Source organism: Dipodomys spectabilis, unplaced genomic scaffold (assembly GCF_019054845.1).
Source record: "Dipodomys spectabilis isolate Male_0828 unplaced genomic scaffold, ASM1905484v1 ptg000107l, whole genome shotgun sequence".
NCBI lineage: Eukaryota > Metazoa > Chordata > Mammalia > Rodentia > Heteromyidae > Dipodomys > Dipodomys spectabilis.
The window spans coordinates 1,874,313-1,895,051 of record NW_024870784.1 but is presented as its reverse complement, the minus strand read 5'-3'; the positions used below and the strand labels follow the sequence as shown (position 1 = coordinate 1,895,051).

General features: G+C 36.8%; 1 protein-coding gene across 5 annotated transcripts in view; it reads right to left on the bottom strand.

Moving 5' to 3' along the window:
• The window catches only part of Itsn1 (intersectin 1), a 185,575-nt gene that overhangs the window by 69,195 nt on the left and 95,641 nt on the right, over positions 1–20,739 (bottom strand). For all 5 annotated transcript variants that reach the window (XM_042687179.1, XM_042687175.1, XM_042687176.1 and 2 more), the window contains exons 17-19: positions 7,080–7,207; positions 4,856–5,085; positions 2,821–2,942 (exon numbers count right to left, since the gene is read on the bottom strand). In XM_042687179.1, coding sequence (XP_042543113.1) covers positions 2,821–2,942; positions 4,856–5,085; positions 7,080–7,207 — 480 coding nt within the window. The remainder of the gene's footprint in view (positions 1–2,820; positions 2,943–4,855; positions 5,086–7,079; positions 7,208–20,739) is intronic.

Genomic DNA, 20,739 nt, shown 5'->3' with positions numbered 1-20,739 from the left:
GCAAAGCTTTTCTAAAAGCAAAATATTTTTAATGTTTACTCAGCCTACATAATAAGAAAAAATTATATTTTTAAAATGTAAGGTACAGTAAGGCTATTTTTCCAAGAAGTTGAGAAATCTGAGAATCTCATCATTATACCACCACAAAAGTAAAATGATCTCTGGATTGTTCAACTGTGAAAGATTGATTTAATTTCCTACGGGCTTTTGTTGTTGTTGTTGTTTGTTTGTTTTTTGATATGTATGTGGGTCCTGGGGTTTCAACTCAGGGCCCAGGAGCTCTGAACTTTTTGCGCAAGGCTAGAGTTCTACCACTTGAGCCATACTCCACTTCTGAAGAACATCACTTCTTCTAAGTTATACCGAGTAGTACATTCCACATTTATTACATTTTTGGGGACATCTAAGTAAATACCATTCTAATCCCAGGTAGACATTCTCCTTTCTAGAAATTATTTAAGATTGGTCCTGGCAGGAAAAAAAAAATATCCTTGAAACTGTTAACAGCTTGATGTATAAATTTTATGACTGTTAATTATACAAACACACAGAGACATATAATTTTATTTTCAACTAGAATGCAATTATACTGAACATACTGCTTTATTTATTTATTTATTTGGGTCCATTCGTGGGGCTTGAACTCTGGGCCTGGGCGCTGTCCCTCAGCTCTTCAGCTCAAGGCTAGCACTCTACCACTCAAGCCACAGCGCCACTTCCGGCTTTTTTCTTTTTGCTTATGTGGTGCTGAGGAACCGAACCCAGGGCCTCTGGCTTGCAAGGCAAGCACTCTACCACTGAGCCACCTTCCCAGCCCTTGCTTTATTTTTTTTAAATAGAGAATCTAACTGCATCTGAAGATCTATGTAATTTTAAAAACATCTTCTTTATACTGCTTTGCTCTCACTGATCATTGGCTGTTTCCTTTTGACTCTTTAGTTTTGTATTTATCTTTGCTTTTTAGCAACTATGATGCAGAAAATCAAAGTACACACATATTTGTATATGTATCTCAAAACAGACTAAAGGAGAGAGAACAACAGAATTTCTGGGTCAAGCAGAATTAGTAATTTAAATTTGAATAGGGATTATCAAATTGCTTTTTGAATGGCTCAAGAGTGAGGTGTGACTACTTAGAATTGCTGATAAGTGTTGTTGATGTAATTATGTCCACATTCTGACACTCTTGACAAAGCTAGATGTTGCCAAACTTTTTACATTTTTTTTAACTTGAGAGAAGCTATCTTGTTTTCTTTAACCCGCATCTTCCCGATTGCACAGGAATCTAAGCATGTAATTTAAATCATTTCCTTCTTTCCAGCTGTCAATGACCCTTCCTCTCCTCTGCTGGCCTAAGCCTTACAAGTCTCTCTCACAGAGTTAACACTAGGACGTCTTTATGAACAGTAACCCATAATCTTTTCTATATTCTATAACAGAAACTTTACAGTTATATATTTAGTGTTTTCTGGTTTTTAAAGCTTAGAAAGGTACTTCTTCCCAATAAATTATTCTAAGCTTCTTAAAAAAAAGTTTCAGAACTTAATTTAAGTTTAATCTACTTGAATTTTTTTTGTCTGTGAACTCAGATAGAAACTTGCCAAATATAGAGCCTTCAAATTAGTCTTCTGTTTAATCCAGCAAATATAAGCCCAGTTGCAATCTCAGACGATTTACACCTTTAAGTACAATCCACTGTACAAATTTAGCACACACTATTGCCACAACAACACCCAAAGATATGTGCACTTACACAGAATTAAAGTAACTCAAAAGAACAGACATGGAATAAGATGCAGGCTTCCTGACAGTTACAGGTGAACTTACCCATTCCCCTTTAACCTCCACAAGGAAAGCAAAGGTTTAAAAGCAAGGCAAAATAGATGTTTAATGAAATGTCGTATTCTTAAAGCACATCTAAAGTCTACTCATCTAACCAGCCTTTGTGGAAAAGGATTCAGTACCCAATAATAAGACAAGGGCTGCAGGAACAGACCTGAGTAAGATCTTCCCCTCCCCCTAAAAGAGAAAGCGTTTCTATCAAAATCCAGATTACCATGTCCCCACCTAAGTGTGAAAAGCATGGTTGTCTCAGTTCTTTTAAAATTCAGACTCATTCAGAAAATCCCAAGGGGGAAAAAACAGTGAAATGTGATTATGTCTAAGACTAATTCTTAAGTCAATAACTAGCTCAAGAAACTACTGTTTTCTTTAAGATAAATATTGAGGCCAACCATATTGTTTCGTTTTCTTTCTTAAAACTAGTTCTTATAGTTTTAGTTGCAATCATAGGAATACATTAAGTTATTATTATAAAGAAAAAACATAAATTAAAACAAAGCAAAATCCCCAACTTCTAAGTGTTAACTTTGAGTAGTAAAAACGATTCATTTCATTTAAATCATTGCTTTTTACATACTTCATACAAATAAAAGAGAAAAAAGATCCTTTGACTCAATAATACAAAAATTATCATTGGCAGTTACAAATGACAGGGTTATTTTGCACTTAAAGCTTATTTTTTAACAACCACTCAGCATACAAGTAGTCCTCTAAATTCAGGAACTACCAGACATTTATAGGCTTAAGGCTGTTTAAGAACATTGTCTCTGATACTGTGTTTTAAACTGATATTAGGATATATTTTTAAAAAGATCACCTTTCATTCTACTAATAAAAATAGGAAGACTGAGCTTCAACAACTTAAACCCTGAATTAGTGGATTTCACATTTTCTGACAAGTTCACACATGTTCAATAAAGTGCAAAAAGAGGATAGGTATTGATCATCAAGATAAACTCTCAGTGGGGTTATTCTTACCATGACTATATCTCCAGGTTGGATGGTAATTTCATCATGACTTCTGGATTCGAAAGGGTATAGTGCCCGGTAATAGACCACTTTTACATTCTCCTGTGCAGAAATTGTAAACGGGCCTTTTTCTGTTGACAAAAAAAAGCGGGGAAAGAAGGTTGCAAAAAAAAAAAAAATTACATAAAACACCAATGTATGAAAACAAGCTAAATAACCAACATCTCCTCTAAGGTTACCTTAAAGAAACATCTGAACTATTTCTACCTATTCAAGGAATTAAACTTTTAAAATTCTGCTATTTCTTTTCATCTTCCTATGTTTTGTAGTGCTGAGGATTGAACCGAGGGTCTTACGCATGCTAGGCAAGCGCTGTAGTGCTGAGGACTGAACCGAGGGTCTTGAGCATGCTAGGCAAGCGCTGTAGTGCTGAGGACTGAACCAAGGGTCTTGAGCATGCTAGGCAAGCGCTCTACTATGGAGCCGAGTCCCCAGTTCCACTCAAGGAATGTCCTGAACACTTATTGAATGCCACAGGAGAGTTGAATCTGACCTTAGCAACTCAAACCTATGGCCTCTCTCTAAACAAAGGTCATTCTACTGCTGAGTATGGTAGGCCAAGTGGCTTAAAAGTCTTTCTCTCTTTGTCTTGGCCTGGACTCCAGCAGTGTACATCTGTAAAGCATGAATACTCCCTGCTTTCCAACCAACGTATTGTGAAGACATGATCTCAGATCTGAGTCTGACAGGGAGGAGGCAGAGAAGCTCAACTTTTTACAGACGTGGAAATGTTGGTGTTGTAGACACCTAACGTGGTCATACATCATTTTACTACTAATGCTAATACTAATGATTCCTAATGAATATAGAAGGAAAAGAATGGGCCTAAGGATGGAATCCAGTTGAAAATAATCAAGATTTTAAATGAAATTTTAAAAATGCATGGGAATAGAGAATATTTGGATTATGGTTAAAAATAACTAATTACAGCCTCCTGAGCCTTTCTACCCAAGAGCTACAAATATTTTGACACATATTTATCTTATCTAAAAAGCAGTGAAGGGAAAAATATTCTCTCTCTAAGGTCTTCAGTTGTGTGGAATGCAACATGTCCCACTGACTGAAGAGAAAAAAAAACTTCATTTTATACTAAGACAAACAGAACAAATTTAGTAAGACTAAGTGATGGTGAATTTTTTTCCCCACTTCATTAAAAAAAAGAATTAATGTATCCTCCTATGTTAAGCCTTTCCATCACATGGATCTGATGGTCTGTCAGTCCTCCTCTGGGGCTGTAAGCATCTGAGACAGGGATGCATCTGGCTCAACTCTACATTGCTCTCATCCATAGCCACTGTGTAAACAGTAACTCAAAGTGTTTCTTCTTTTCTTTCTGTATACTACGGTGATAAAGATGCACACTGATGATCAAATGAATCAATATAATTGATTAAGAAACGGCAATTGCTTTTTTTAGTTATTTGCAAAATATCACACAAGCACACAAAGATTCTGAAAATACTGCTAGCTTAAAGAAGCAAATAATGTTAAAAGGTCCCAAAACAGAGTTGTCCTTCTCAAAAGGTAAGAAACAGAGCTTTGTACAATACAGACTAAAGACCGCAACACAATTCCAAAAGTAACAGATTGGAAAGGCAGCAAGTGTCTTCTGCAAGATGAGTCAAATCTACCATTTGCAATACAGGTGCATGAATGGGGTTTGATAATGGAACTCAGGTCACTTTGGTAAAGTCAGAAGAGAACTCCTGGATACCTGTGGGATGGTGGCCATTTAAACAGACTTGTACTGATCTCAGGGAATAAAGTGATGCACTTTCCAAAACAAGAGAGAAGATTATTTTATCTCTATTAATATGTCCAAGTCAGGGCTTGATTAGACATAGATTTTCTTAAGAGGTTCTGGAAGAGAGAATTTTTTTTCCCCAGTGCTAGGGATCGAACCCATAGCCTCATTTATTGCAGGCAAGTTATATCCTAAGCTACATGTAGCTCAGACCTTGAAATCACTTTTGGCTTCTAATACCTGCAGTGGACCACGGAGCCTGGAAAGCTGGCTTAGCTGGTTCCTGGTGTGGATGGAAAAGCCGACTCATCTTGTCTTGTGCTTCCTGTTTGCCTTTCTCCTCACTGTCCTTCTTTTTGACAGTGTCTTCCCTTTTTAGCTTGTCCTCCTCGTGGTGTTTTCTTGGCCGCTGATGCTCATCCTCTTGCTGCACATGTTCCAGCCATTGCTTGTCCCTTTCCTGAGCTCGTCTGCCAACAAAGACGCTTGATTACAGCGAGGAATCAACTCCAATTTAACATTAGTGACGTGTCTTTTCATTGAAAAGCTCCATCTAGTCAATGGGCTGCTAACCATCAAGGGAATATTGTTCTTCAGCTAGAGCAATGTAATCAATGAAACAAAGACTTTCAGGACTCCAATTCTGAGTGAGATGAAATCACATGATTTAGAAAAACACAGAAAGAAAACATATGATGTACTTCATAAAGTGGCTCTAAGAGTAAAAAAACAAAGACATCTCAGTGTTGAAATTAGTATTAAACTAAAAAATCAAAACAAACAAACACCACAAAACACAGACGAATATGACTTATGATGATACAGGACACCCAACGGGCTGTAAGTGAAATGCTGCATAAACAATCGATCATATCATTATGATGCTTCCCTGCCTGCATCCATGATGCTCCAAAACTGCAGTTCAGTGAAAGCAAGAGGTTACTTTATTGACTATTTTCTACTTTTTCATTTTCAAAGTAGGTAACAAACAATTGGGACTAAATCTAAGTCTTGAAAACTATAATACCCTTAATCTGAAATTCACATGAAAAGACTGGAAATGAATTTTCTGTCATTAGTACTTTTTTGCATGTGCCTGTACTAGGGGTTTTTGAACTCAAGTCTGGCACTCTACCACTTGAGCCACACTTCTTCCAGCTGTTTGCTGGTTATTTGGGAGAGTCTCTCAGATTTGTCTGCCTAGATTGGCTTCAAACTGTGATTCTCAGATCTCATCTTCCTGAGTAGCTAGGATTACAGGCATGAGTCATCAGCACCTGGTCCATAATACTTCTTATAATCATCTTAAATGAAACCAATGCTCAGAAACAAATTACATAATAACAATTAGCTCTCCACAATCAACTCTTTTAATCCTGATACTAGAATTTGTTATTAAGGCAGGATTTCTTATTAAGCCCACTTTACAGGTGAGAAAGCCAAGATAGAGATATTAAATGATTTTTCTGTCTCATATAGCTGGCTAATCCAAGTAGCCTAGTTCTAGAGTCTCTCTTTTGAACCACTTTCCTGCGATATAAGCAATGTATAAAGTTATTACGTGGAATTAGAAAACTGCCACAGGATACAATGTAAGATAATTATACTTCTTTTCTACACTGTCAAGAAACTGTATTTCTATACTAAAACTGTGAAAATTCAGTAAAGAGTTTTTTTTAACTTAAATCTTAATAAACACTTTACTCATAATTTAAATTTTTTTCTGCCAAGTGGCAGCATGAATGACTTGCCTCAAGTGTCTATCTTCCCCTTTTCAGTCTAATTTCAATAGCCAACTTTTGTCATTTATGGAACATCATTAGGACATTTGGCCATTTTTCTTTTTGGGAGTCTAAAATTAGCTCAAGTTTAAGAAGCAAATATCTACCGACAAAATTAGATGCACAAAAAGGTAACAAACAAAGTTCTATAATATACTATAGGTTACAAGGAAAACGAAGAAACAACAAACGTTAAGTATCTAAACAGAAAGAGACACAAATATGTGTGTCCTAGGCAATGATGGCTCTCCTTTGGCACTCAAGTTTTCTTTGCAGTTACAATAAAGAATGGAGAAAGAAAGGCATACAATTCTGGTCTTGCTGAAGAAGTCCTGTGTGGTTGGGACTTTCATTTCAACCCGTGCACTTTGACCACCACTGTTATGAAAAGGCTGTGAACTGGAAACATTTTCTAGCCATTAGCATGCAAATGAGCCAACCAAGTGTTCTAATTTCCTTGTATAATTCCATTTATCTACACTGGAGAGTTCTGGGAACCAACCGAAACTTCAGAGGATACTATGATATGCAAAGATTTATACACACATGTGTTTGTACTTGTCCACATACGCATAAAGATGCAAAGTTTTCTGGTACAGTGAGTACTCATTTGGAGGGGTCAGGCGAAAAGGAATACTCAAAGTTTCTTTCACAAGGGTCCACAGCCCAATGAAGAGACTTACCTTTGGGCTTCTTCTTTTTGCTTTTCTAATTCTATGACCTTTCGCTCCTGTTCTTTCTGTTTCAGACGTTCAGCTTCTATGGACTTTTGCTTCTGGAGTTGTTGTTTACTATGTATTTCTCTTAGTTCCTACAAATAATCGAGACATAGTTCATGTAATGATGTAGGGCATGGGCATGAACCTCATCAGCATGCAATACTCACAGCGGGAAAGCCTAGTGAACTTGGAAGATGACATCTCAGAGTAAAGAAATGTTATACTGGAAAACCAGAGAAATGTAAAGTGACTACAATTGACAGTACTAATCTCCAATGGTTGCTTACATTCCTGTGAACCATACATATTAACCATTTCCCATGATTTGTTTTATGAAGAACTTGCTGCTAATGAGGGGTAGCAGAGTACTTTCAATGACTCCATGATAACAGTGGAATGTAATAACAATTTTAAGATCTGATAATGGTCATAAGGAAAACCATACAGTTCTAATAATGAATACATACCAACCTCACTGTTTTTGAAAACTCACATACCTCTTGATACTACCTCCATGAAAACCTCATATCCTTCTTATGACATGCTGTTTTACAGTACCCGGACATTCCTTTACCCTACTCTTGTAGGTTGTAGTTTTCTTAAAATCTTGAGTTTTCCAGAGCTGCTTCTTTTAGTAAGTCTGTATATGAGGTTGTGAACTGCCCAATCAGCAGTCAGGTTGAAGCACAAAGCTATAATCTGATGACCTCTTAGGATCTGATGTCCTCATTTGATACCAACCATGAAAATAAGCAACATTCCTTTATTAGGCTATTCATATTTACTATATTACTAGGCTATTTATATGTATTTAATGTTCTTGAATCAGAAGTATGAATACCCAAAAGTATGAAGAGTAAGAAACCTGTTTGAGATATAGCTCAACTGTAGAATACTTACCTAGCATGTACGAGGCCTTGGTTCAATCCTCAGCACCACAAACATAATATAAAAATAAAAATAACAAAACACAACTGCTACCCTGTATAACTAAAGTAGTCAATTAAACTGATATGAAACAAACAAACAAACAAAAAACTTCAAAACCACAACTGTAGAGGGGAGCTTCTGATCCTACTGGACTCACATGCTCACTAAGAGATTCAGTCACCAAAACTCTTTTTACCTGGTCGAAGGCTGATTAGATGAGACTAAGTGCCCAGAGATATTTCTAGTTGCCTATGGAGTAAGGTTTAGGGATTAAAGCCTGCCTTGTTTTCTATCACCTTAGTAAGGTAGGTAGATTTCTTCCAGGTCTTAGATTCCTACCTGTAGATTTATTCTTCAACAATAAAGATAGAAGTATTGTCTACTACAGATTGTTGTCAAAAAAGTACTTATTTCTTGGGCCTTACACAGACTGATTCTTAAGACTATAATGAGGGTAAAGTTAAATGCACAAACAAATTTTTGTAGACTGTAAATCATTTTGAGGGGTTCTAAGATGGAACAATGAGATATAGGAAAAAGTTGAGAGGTCAGAGGGAGGAGAGAATAAGGTACTAGGTAGGGAGAGGAAAGAAGGGAGAAAGGAAAGTGAGGAGTGGTGAAAAGGAGGGAGAAAAGGAGAAAAGGAAGAAGAAGAAAGGAGAGAGGGAGAGAGGGGAAAAAAGGAAGGAACTTTAGTGAGGAACCTGTAGATGACACTGGGACTAGCCAGGCAAAACAGAGCAGGAAGAGGCAACTTTGCAAAGAACTAATTGGTGTGCTATTGCTTATCACAACAGCCCTGGGAATAAGGTGTCTGAGCCAGGAAGAAGCTCTGGGAGAAGAGCTTAACTAAGGAGGGCTAAGTAGCCGCCAAGAATAGAAACTGGGAAGCAATGGATAAAGCCTTACTCTGTATGCTCTGAGAGGACAAAATCAATTCTAGTGGGGGGAAAAAATAAAGAATTCCAGTTTTCATTGTTTTTTTCACTGCATGCTGTGGGCTGTTAACTTAATTTAAATAGGCTTAAAATTCAGCCTTATTGGTCTCCATAGCATATTGAAATCAAGAATAAATAGTAAACTTTAATAACATGAATGACAAAAATCTGCTTAATATTTTCATGTTTACTTTTCAAAGCCAGAACTCAATTTGTTGTTAAGAACAATTTGAACCAGGCATGGCATATCACACCTGTAGTCCTAGCTACTCAAGAGGCTGAGATAGGGAGGATCACAGTATGACGTGAATCTGCACACATCTTTATGAAACCCCCACCTCAACCAATAAACAGTTGGGCACAGAGGTGCATGTCCAGCATGCCAGCTACTTGAGAGGCATTGCTTAGGATGGCTGGGCAGGACAGCCTAGGTAAGACGCAAAACCCTATTTGAAAAATAATTAAAAGCTTAAAGGGCTGAGAGGCATGGCTCAAGTTTGACATTCAGGTGCTTTATTATATATTTTATTGAACATTTATTTAATCCTAGCTCCTGTGTAGCTAGGATTACAGGCATGAGCCACTGGCGCGCAGCTTATTATATATTTTAAGAAGAAAAGTTCTTATGTCAGCGGGGCACCGGTGGCTCACGCCTGTAATCCTAGCTACTCAGGAGGCTGAGATCTGAGCATAATGGCTCAAAGCCAGCCTGGCAGGAAAATTCAGAATTGGAACTGTGGCTCAAAGTGGTAGAGTGCTTGCCTTGTATGCACGAGGCCCTAGGTTCCATTCCTAAGCACCACATAAGCAGAAAAAAGCCGGAAGTGGTGCTATGTCTCAAGTGGTAGAGTGCTAGCCTTGAGCTGAAGAGCTCAGGGACAGCACCCAGGCCCAGAGTTCAAGTCCCACAACTGGCAAAAAAAAAAAAGCTCAGAGACAACACCCAGGCACCGAGTCCAAGTCTCACAAGCAAAAAAAAAAAAAAAGTTCTTATTGTACCCAGGAAATCTGAATTTACGGCAGAATGAAACACAAAGTATTTATTAAATGGTACCAGAATGGACACTGGTGTTGCTCACGATGCCCGAATGCACCCGACCAGAGGCATCAAATGATGTCCCAGGTTTTGCAAAAGAATGACACTGGACATTTTCTTTCTATACTGGGTGTACATTGGCAGAATATTAATTAGCAGATACAGTTAAGGCAAACCAAAATAAAGCTCATAGTTGTCAGAAAGTACTATAAAATTAATAATAGATTTTTTAAACTAAAGGAAAAAAATCCATGCTAATGAGATAGTTTTAAAGACAATTACAAAATGTATCAAATGAAAGAAGATAACATTAAAACACTTTTCTTTTTGAAAATAGCAGCTTTATAAGATAGGATTAACTTATCTTTGGATCTAAATAAATTGTGACTTCTAGTAACTCAAGAAAACGAAGCCTGCAAGAGCTATAAAATAACAGATTGTCAAAGAAGGTGACAGAAGGTTCTGGCAGCTTAGGATCCAGATCTGAAGACTGCAAAGATTTCTATCAGTGCTTTCCATCACTGACTGCTTTCCAAGTCAAACACTGCTGAGATATACCATCCATTTTAGGGACATTTGAGGTGGCCTGACCATCCTAGGAAATATTCTAGGACCTTCGCCTTGGATTTGGGCATTTAAGATGACATGAAACATATAAGTAGATTATTCATAAGTTTAGGATGATTCATTTTTAAAAAGCTGACCTTCTATGTTGACTTGAAACTCCTTTGTACAACTAATTAAAGGCATTTTTTTTTAAGCTGAACTTTTAAGGGGGCAATCTACAAATGCGGGGATATGTGGTGTGATCTAGAAAATGGATTTTCTTCTTTGGCCAGAACAAAGCCTGTGTGAACACTGAGTCCTTTCCCATGGGGCAGATGGCTGCACCCATCCTCATTCCTTTAAGAGACTCAAATCCAATTGCAATTATTTAATTCTATCAGGGAAAAACATTTCAAGATGACAAACAAATCTGGAACCATTAAATTTATTTACCTATGAAATTATATAATTATTGAGAAAGTAGCTAAGAGAACTATTACCATACTGAATGTATCAACTTTTCCTGGTGGGCAACCTGGCTAAAGTAACCTTGCAAATTCTATTAAAACCCATGCACTTTGTCACAGTTATTTACCTACTCTAACAAAAGTAAATTGAAAGTCAGTATCTTCTGGCCCTTTCTAATTTTTTTTCTAAAATCAAGTTATTCTATAATCACACATTACTTGCCTAGATATTTATTTAATATAGTACTGAGTGTATAATAAATTCATTGATTTTTGTTCCTGAATGCATTTTAGTCAATTAAGTATCATGAGAAATAATTCAATATCATCTTCCAATGAAGTACCTCTTCCTTTTATACCCATGGTATTGGGGATGGTACCTAGGATCTTGTGCATACTATGAAAGTGCTCTACCACTGAACTATATCCTGTCTACTTTCTCAATAAATAAGAAATTATTAAATAGACATTTATGTTATAAATATTTATATGGGCAAAATAAAATTATAAAAGAAGCTGGGGCATGTTCTCAAGTGGTAAGACACCTAATTATCTCACTAACAAGTGTTCGGCCGACTTCAAATTGCAGGACCAATAAAATAAAATGCTTATTACAGACAAATTAGAATAATGATGAAATTAAAAATATTACTGTATTATGAAGTTGGGCGCTGGTGGCTCACGCCTGTCATCCTAGCTACTCAGGAGGCTGAGACCTGAGGACTGCAGTTCAAAGCTGCCCAGGCAGAAAAGTCCGTGAGACTCTTATCTCCAATTAACCACCAGAAAACCAGAAGTGGTGCTGTGGCTCAAGTGGTAGAATGTTAGCCTTGAGCTGAAGAGTTGAGGAACAGTGCCCAGGCCAAGAGTTCAAGCCCCACGACCAATCAAAAGCAAAACAAAACAAAACAAAACAACTACGTTATTAGATAAGAGTAGTTATGTTGCCCTAAACTCCCTCTTTCTCTTGAGTAGCTCACCAAAGGCAGATGCCACCTGCACTTGGCTAAAAATAATGTTTTTATCACCAATAACATGAACAGAATTTTGAAGACAGAGCAGAATTCCTTTTCCAGGACTTGTCAAATTGCTTTTATCTTGTGAATATTGTAAAAATGCATGGAGACGGGGTGTGTGGCCATTCCTCTAACAGAAAAGCCTCACAGCTTTACTAAACTGTCACAGCATCTGGTTAGACAAAGACTATAAATCATAGTTTTAAGAATGGCAAAAAAAAAAAAAAGAGAGAGATTGTCTTGAATTACTTAAGATAAAATGAAAATCAGCTTACTTTTGACTTCTTCTCTAGACCAAAAAAAGGGAAAAACCCATTCATTTCCCTTAAACAATTAAGATGTTTGAGCCATGAAAATCTTTGGACATCTTATGGCACATAGCCAAAGTATTTCAAAAGCAGTATGTTTGACAAATTGAATACTTGGGAAGGCCCAACTAATACTCCACTAAGAAATATGGGTCCTTTCAAGTTCACTGAAAATGGCTGTTCTCTGGCTGTACCAAGGTGCCAGAATCATTTGATTTAATTGCCGTGACTACTTCCTCTTCATTTGGTCTTAGAGACATTCGAAACTAGATGTATTATGTGAAGTGATTGCTTTGAAATACGAAGAAACATTCCTCTTAAAAAAAAAAAAAAAATATATATATATATATATATATATATCTGGCATTCTTTTTTATAACACTGCTTTGCCCAGATGCCTGTGAAGAGGAAAAATATGAAATAGCCACAGGATTTATGAAAGTAGACTTGCAGTGATTGGAAATTTATCTGCTAATTTGGACATGTAACATTTTAGATTATTTTGCTTTTGCTTTTGTCTCAAACTGCCTCTTAGAAACAAGAGACAAAAAGAAACATGTTGATTACTTGAAACTCATGAATTCATCATAAATCAAAATAAAATCATTTATTAACAGTAAGTTCACCTCAACAGAAATTCCACGTTTATCATCTAATACTTATAGAATTTAAAACAGAAGTGCTTTTATGTGAAGAATCATTAATATGTAGTACACATATTTTTTGAATAATTTTTTTTTTTTGTCAGTCATGGGGCTTGAACCCTAGGCCTGGGTGCTGTCCCTTGGCTCTTCAGTTCAAGGCCAGCGCCCTACCACCTGAGCTACAGAGCCACTTCCGGTTTTCTAGTGGTTTATTGGAGATAGGAGTCTCACGGTCTTTCCTGCCCGGGCTGGCTTTGAACCACAATCCTCAGATCTCAGCCTCCTGAGTAGCTAGGATTACAGGTGGGAGCCACCGGTGCCCAGTTTTTTTGAATAATTTTTGAAAGATCTGTTGACTAACCTTTCCTAATTAAGTGCTGAACAATTATTAAGGAAAGCCAATTAACAGATGCTGGTGGTGATGTGACTAAAAGGGAACTGTATCATACTGTTGGTGGGAATGTAAACTTGTTCAACTTCTCTGGAAAATAGTTCCTCAAAAAACTAAACATAGAATTATCCTATGAACCAGCAATTCTACTCCTAGGCATTTATCCAAAAGATTACAAATCAAGCAACAGTAAAGCCACCAGCACAATCATGTTCACTGCAGCTCCATTCACCACAGCCAAAGTATGGAATCAGCCCAGATACCTCTCAATGGACAAAAGGATCAAGAAAATATGGTGTATATGTATATATACACACACACAAACACACACACACAATGGAATTTTACCCATCCATTAGAATGCACCAATTGTAAGCTAAGGGAAACACTTGGAAAAATTGTATCTACATAAAGTTATCAGGCCCAGCAAGGCAAAGGTTATATGGTTGCCGTAGATGCAGAGGCTAGAATTAGCCTATAAGCCTCTATATGTAAACACGATGTGGGGGATGAAGTGGTTACAAATGTTATCTGAAATAAAGCAGATTCGAGAGAGAAATAACATAGAGTAATTCCTTAGCAAGGCAAAGTCAAAGTCCAACCAAAGAAGTTACAGGAATTGGGTACTTGTAAGAAGTGGGATGGGGTCGAGGGAGAGAAGAGGAATGAAGAGGAGAAAGGGGTAGAGGGGAGAATGCAGGCAAGAATTCAATGTATATACTACAAAATTAAGGGAAGGCATGGGATGGGAGGGTGAGTAAGAATGATGAAAAGGGGTGAGACTAATCAAGATGTGTTATATTAATTAAGTGCTTTGTTAAATGTCAACTCCTTTGTACAACTACTTAAAGATAATTAAAAAATAATAAAGATAATTTAAAAAACACAACAAAGCCAATGAAGATAGAGGCATGTACTTATATGGCCAAAAAAAGGTGGGGGGAAGACTATTTCAGAACATATTAAGTATACCCAAATCAAGGTAAATAGACATGGTATTTATCACAAAAATCATGAAGTTTATAACTTGTAGGGGGAATGAAGATAAGTATCATTGAAATAGCTTGTTTGCATATATGAAAATAGAACAAGATCAGTGGAGGTTGTGTTGGCAACCGAGAAGAGAAGTGAGGGTAAATGATAGAGGGGATGAGACTGACAGGGATACATGGTATATGGAAAAATGATGAGCTGGGCACTGCTGGCTCACACCTGCCATCCTTGCTACTCAGGAGGCTGAGATCTGAGGATCATGGTTTGAAGCCTGCCCAGACAGGACAAGCCAGGAGACTCTTATCTCCAATTAACCACCCAAAAAGCTGGAAGTGGAGCTGTGGCTAATGTGGTAGAGTATTAATCCTAAGCAAAAGAAACTCAGGGAGAGTGCCTTTATACAATGATTATATGCTAATAAAAATAATAAAAATGTGACATTAAAAAAGTTCATGCATGATGTACTACAAGTGAGAGAAGTATAAAGAAAAATATATCGATTGATTATACTCTGTGGAGGGCTATACTATTGTTTTAAAAACCTGTCCAAATACTACTTCTAAATCTTAAATCAATATTTCACCAAATATTGGGTACCATCTCCCATGGCTCTAACTGGTATCAGGAAAGAGAGTGCTGAGGAGACTGGGGCAGGGGTGTGTGAAGGGGTGGGGGAGAGCAAGAGCCTCATCCTCTACCAAAGGCTTGGAAAAGCACCCTGATATTCCCAGAAAGAGAAAACTGACCCCAGCTTGTCCTGAAAAATTGAATTTTCCCAGAAACATAGCAGCTTTATGCAAAAAATGGTCTCTGTTTGTTTTAAATGCATGTCAGTCTAACTGGTAAAGTTGTTAAGGGATTTCAATTATTAAGAATTAAAAATGAGCTGGGCGCTGGTGGCTCACGCTTGTAATCCAAACTACTCAGGAGGCTGAGATCTGAGGATTGCAGTTCAAAGCCGGCACCGGCAGGAAAGTCTGTGAGACTCTTATCTCCAATAAACCACCAGAAAACAAGAAGTGGTGCTGTGGCTCCAGTGGTACAGCACTCGCCTTGAGCTGAAGAGCTGAGGGACAACGACCAGGCCCAGAGTTCAAGCCCCACGACTGACTAAAAAACAAAAAAACAAAAAAATCCCCCACGACCACAAAAAATAGAATTAAAAACGAGACAAAGGTAATATTTTATTAAATGATTTTTGCAACCTTAAAATGAAAAGGCCCAGACCAAAATCTAAAAACTCAGCCAACCCAACCAGACCATGTATGGCATAGAAGCAAACATGCAACATCTGTTGACTATTTTCAGTCTGGAAAATATTTTTGGTTATTTGTTTACTCAAGAAGTATATATGAAGTGCCCACAATCACAAATAATGAATTAGTGGATCTTATTGCTTCTATGAAGAAGTGGCCAATTCCAAGGATCATACAAGTAAAAAATGTAATTGTACTAAATTGTACTGAATATGGAGAGTGCTGTTGCTATCTGAATTCCCACTCATTTCTCCTGTGGTCTTTTCCTCTTTCTGGATCTTTTTCTTTCTATTACTGTTTCCCTTCCCATGCTTCCCTGCCCACCCGCTCCACCCGCCCCCCCCAATTCATTCTGTTCTGCCATTATTTCTCCAGTTCTTTTCTTTTTTCCCTTTTATTGCTAAACATTTTGCCTTTCACTGCTTTCATAATGAATGAGCCTGCCTTGAAAGCAAGTGTCTGAAACCAAGAGCTTTAGCTAAACAAATAACCTTATTTACCATAAATAGCATTCTCATTTCAACATTACTTTAGTTCCTAGGAGTAATTTTTAGGACAGGTATGATTACAGACAGAATTTATATTTCTTACCGTCCCTGTAACTAATTTAAGAAGTTTGGATTTCCCAAGTAGTAAGGAATACATTTCTTAATTTTGGGAATTGATCCTCAATATTCACATTTCACTAAGATATGAAACATTGTCCATTTTTGGAACACTATAACAATCAAATACTGTCTCATAAGATGGAAAAATATAGGCAAGTAATAATAGAGTGCTCTTTCAAATATCAACAGTGACATTTGAAATTGATAATCGAACATTTGTTAAAGACTACAGTATGCAGTACCTTATCCAGCTTATAATTCAGAGTTTACACCTACACATACAACTTGTAAAAGGGAAATATTTGATTACACTTCATAATTAAGAATTACTAATACTTAACAAAGAAGGCTTAGTACTTCTTGGTCAATGCTATCTCAGACACTGAGCATTTGTCTGTGAAGGGGAAACTGAAGCCCAGAGCTGGAGATGGTTCAACATCCTTAGTCTGAGAAAGAAGAGCATTGCCTGAGTACAGCATGGAGCCTGTTAGAAAGAAGTCTACGTGGAAGACACAGCCCAAGAGAAATGCTAGGCACTGCCATACTGCCAGAGAGAAATGCTCCAGTGTGAATGGCCACTCACATAAGGACTTGTCTAGTACACAGGAACCAACAAGAACTGAACTTCTCTCAACATGAAACACTAAACCTCACCTCTTTCAGTGCTGGATTCTCCTTATTTGACATACAATGGAGCCTTGCACACTATAAATAAAACTTCATGCTGCTGCTTATTATTATAGCTAATAAAAACCACCCATGAAGGTGTCAGTACCAAGGAAAACTGTTCATAGTAACTACTGGCTTTGCCAAAGGCAAGGTAAATACAAATGCTATTATCCAAAAAGTCCTCATCAGGAATGTCATTTGACACTTGTTAGAGCCCTATTTCTATACCTCAGGTAAGCACACAAGTAAGAAAAACAATTATTTACGTGTCTTTGTAGTCTTAGGCACGCAGCTTCTTCAAAAGGGAGAATTTTCATTTTTATAAACTAGGGGTTTAAAGAAGTTACAGATAAGCCATAATTTTAGATTAATTTTTCTGAGCATGAATTTGAGATGACTGATTTCTTAAGATAAAATATTCATTGCCTAGAAGATGTATCTTAAAAGAAGAAATAAACTTGGTCCAATGAAGTAAAACTACTTTAAGAACTAATTCATGCTAGCAACAATAACTAACAAAATCAATTATTTCTGGTTAATTCAATGGTTAGGTATTTCATCTGATTATCAAGAAGAAAAAATTAGTTTATATCAAAGACAGCACATGTACAAAGTCTGTCAATGGGGAATTTCAAACACAAGAGCATCCATATCTTAGAGTACTATAATTTCTCCTTTTCTTCCACTCTGCCCTTCTTAATAGACTTACTTAACCAAAACAAACAAAAACACAAAAACAAAAGCAAAAACTGGGCACTGGTGACTCATGCCTATTATTCAAGCTACTCAGGAGGCTGAGTGAGGATGGAGATTCAAAGCCAGTCAGGGTAAAAAAGGCTAAAAGACTCTTATCCCCAACTAACCAGTAAAAACCTGGAAGTGGAGCTGTGGTTCATGTGGCAGAGCACTGGCCTTGAACAAAAAGCTCAGGAAGATCTCAGAGCCCTGAATTCAAGCCCCCACCTCCCTCAAAATACAAAAACAACAATAAAAAACACAAAGTTGAATCACTATGGTAAGATTATCATTTCTTTTCTCAAGTAATTCTTGATTGTGATGACAAATGAGAAACACTTTTCTTGGGATCTCACCCTTTTTTTTTTGTGGTACTGAGGATTGACTCCACCACCTTGCACATGCTACGGAAGTGCCAACCACTTAAACCCCTACCCTTCATCTTAGGGTTTGTTTGTTTGTTTGTTTGAACATGCATGGAAAACATCCTTCTCTGAAAGGAAAGAGTGAGCTCTTGGTTTCTAAGCAATCAGAAAAGTCTAGGAGTTGAGAGTACTATATTTGACACAGGGAGTCACTGGTAGATGCAGACAGCAATTCTAAGTCAGTATGTTTTGAGGTCTGTTGTTTTTTGTTGTTGTTTGAAAGTCAGGACCTTCTGCTTTTTAAGCAGGAGCTCTTACCACAGAACCAGGCCTCCAACCTCAACATGACAGGGTTATACTTCCTGCCTAGAAGAATGCCTGGAGCTGATATACCTGTTAGGTTTCCTGATAGCTAGGATAACGAGCTAGTGCCATTGTGGCCCAGTTCTTAATTGATAAAGAGGTCTCTCCGAATTTTTTTTTTTTTTCCACCCATACAGGCTGGGCTAGAGCTTCAATCCCAACAGTAACAGCCTTCTAATATATTCTCAGTATACTGCATCCTATATATGAAACAAAGACTGTTAATCTGATTATAGCAGTAATTTTTTTCCTTTTTGAATAAAGACGTAAGAATTTCCATTGCTGTCTAGCAGATCTTTGGTAAGAATTCTCCTGAACTGAAGAAAATGGAAGAAACCCTCAAAAACATGAATGGATGTGAACTAAACATTCTGCAGGGAACGATTATGTTTTGTTTGTAAAAGAAAAAGGTAAAACATTCCATCTCTAAGTTCTCAAATCTATAAATTCATGGCTACTTCTCAACTGCTGTTTTAAACTTTAGAATCAGGGCTGAGCCAGGGTACAATTATTTCCTATATGATCATTATACCTGAGAACCTGGGCATGACTTTGGGATGTATGTGAACATAACTGACTTGCTGCAACTGATTTTTGTTTTATGTTATTCCAATTTGTGGAGCCAATCACTTAATATAAGTTTAGTATTCTGGTCAACTAATTTTAAAATTCCTCTTCTCTCAGGCAAAAGTGTTTATGAACATGAAATACAGACAATAAATGTTAGCTTCTTTCTTTTCTATTCTATGCAGCTGGCTGTCCTTTGAGAAAGGAAGGTTCAGAATAAACTGAATACACATCATCAGGGTAGTTATGTGGAACAGTTACTGTACAGCTTGCAGACTTCCCCTGGGCAAGATAGAAGCCAATTTTCCCAACATCAGCTTAAATAAATCTTAAGGCACTGCTGTATCAAGGGCATGGAAGAAATCCCAAAGCTCTGATTGCTAGCTCTTCTTAACCTATTTAATCATATAAGAAATACAGGTTCCAAAATCGGAAAAAAATGCTTAGTAGTATCCACTGTATCTAAAACAAAGAATAGTGGAAAAGAGAACTTCTGGAAACAGTTAATTCAGTCTCTCAGTTGCTTCAAATTATGAATCCCTACATTCTTTAACTGTTTCTGTTCTAGCTATACTGGGTTTAAGAGAAGTTGTAGAAATAATAAACTATAAGAGACAGCACAACATATTTACTTAGCCTTCCAAATATGGGTTAAGTAGCAAAAAATATAGCTATTATTAGGTTATGCTTTTTTCCATGTTGTTTAAAAGTTAATAGGTAACTAAGAGTAGTAAAGAGACATATAAGAATGTTCTGTCTAAATCTAAGTATATTTGGAAAAAAAGGCCAGTGGGAAAAAAGAGATAGGTACTGAAGGCAGCATTAGTCAATTAATTAGTAATTGCTCATAATTAATTAGCCATAAGAGTAACTTACACCACATTTTAAGGCAACAGCAACTCAATTGTTAATGTTATTTAATTCACAAATATAAGCATTAATTAGAAGTCTCCCTATAGAGTACAATTTTCTAATATCTAAACCTTTTTTAAAGGAGCTACATTTCCAGAAAAGGAATCAACATGATACTTTGGAATTCAGAAGGTAACTGAGTACCTAACAATTTACATTCCATGAGACTATCAAAAAATATTGCGATGCTATGTTCTTTTGCTTAAAACAGTAGAATAGTAGTGAGAATGAGAGCTCTTGTGAGCCTTCTGATTGTACTTCAAGATGAAGAACTCATTGCTGTGACACACCACACATAATCACATATATAGGAATATAGAACACAGTGTATACACACACACACACACACACACACACACACACAAATATTCAAAGTGAAGAAAAACACTAATTTGGCTACAAAATATTTCTCCCAAGAGCACTTTCCTGGAATTGTACAACTGGGAAAAGGTCATTACCGAATACTCTGAAAGAACAGCACAAATAACTCAAACTCAGATGTCTAGACAGTCTGGCATAGATTCTCGATTCAGAGGTCAACCAAAAATCTCAACTATGTTTCCTCTTATTTGTTTATTTATTTTAGTATAAAGGAGTTTTACTGCTTCCTGGTATCAAATGCTAAACTGGGCAGAATCAAATGTATAGAATTATAACTTAAAAAAGTAAAATATTTAGAGTAACATCTGATTTTTGATAAGAACATAATTGGTAAAAGTTATAATGTCTACTTATATGTAACATAATATATAATCATTACTTTAAGAAATGAGAAATTTCTGCTCTGATTTTATAATAGTTAATATTTTTAAGATCATAAAGTTGTAAAGGCAAATTGAAAGTACTGTAACAGAAAGAGGGTGTGCGGGTTTGGAGGTGT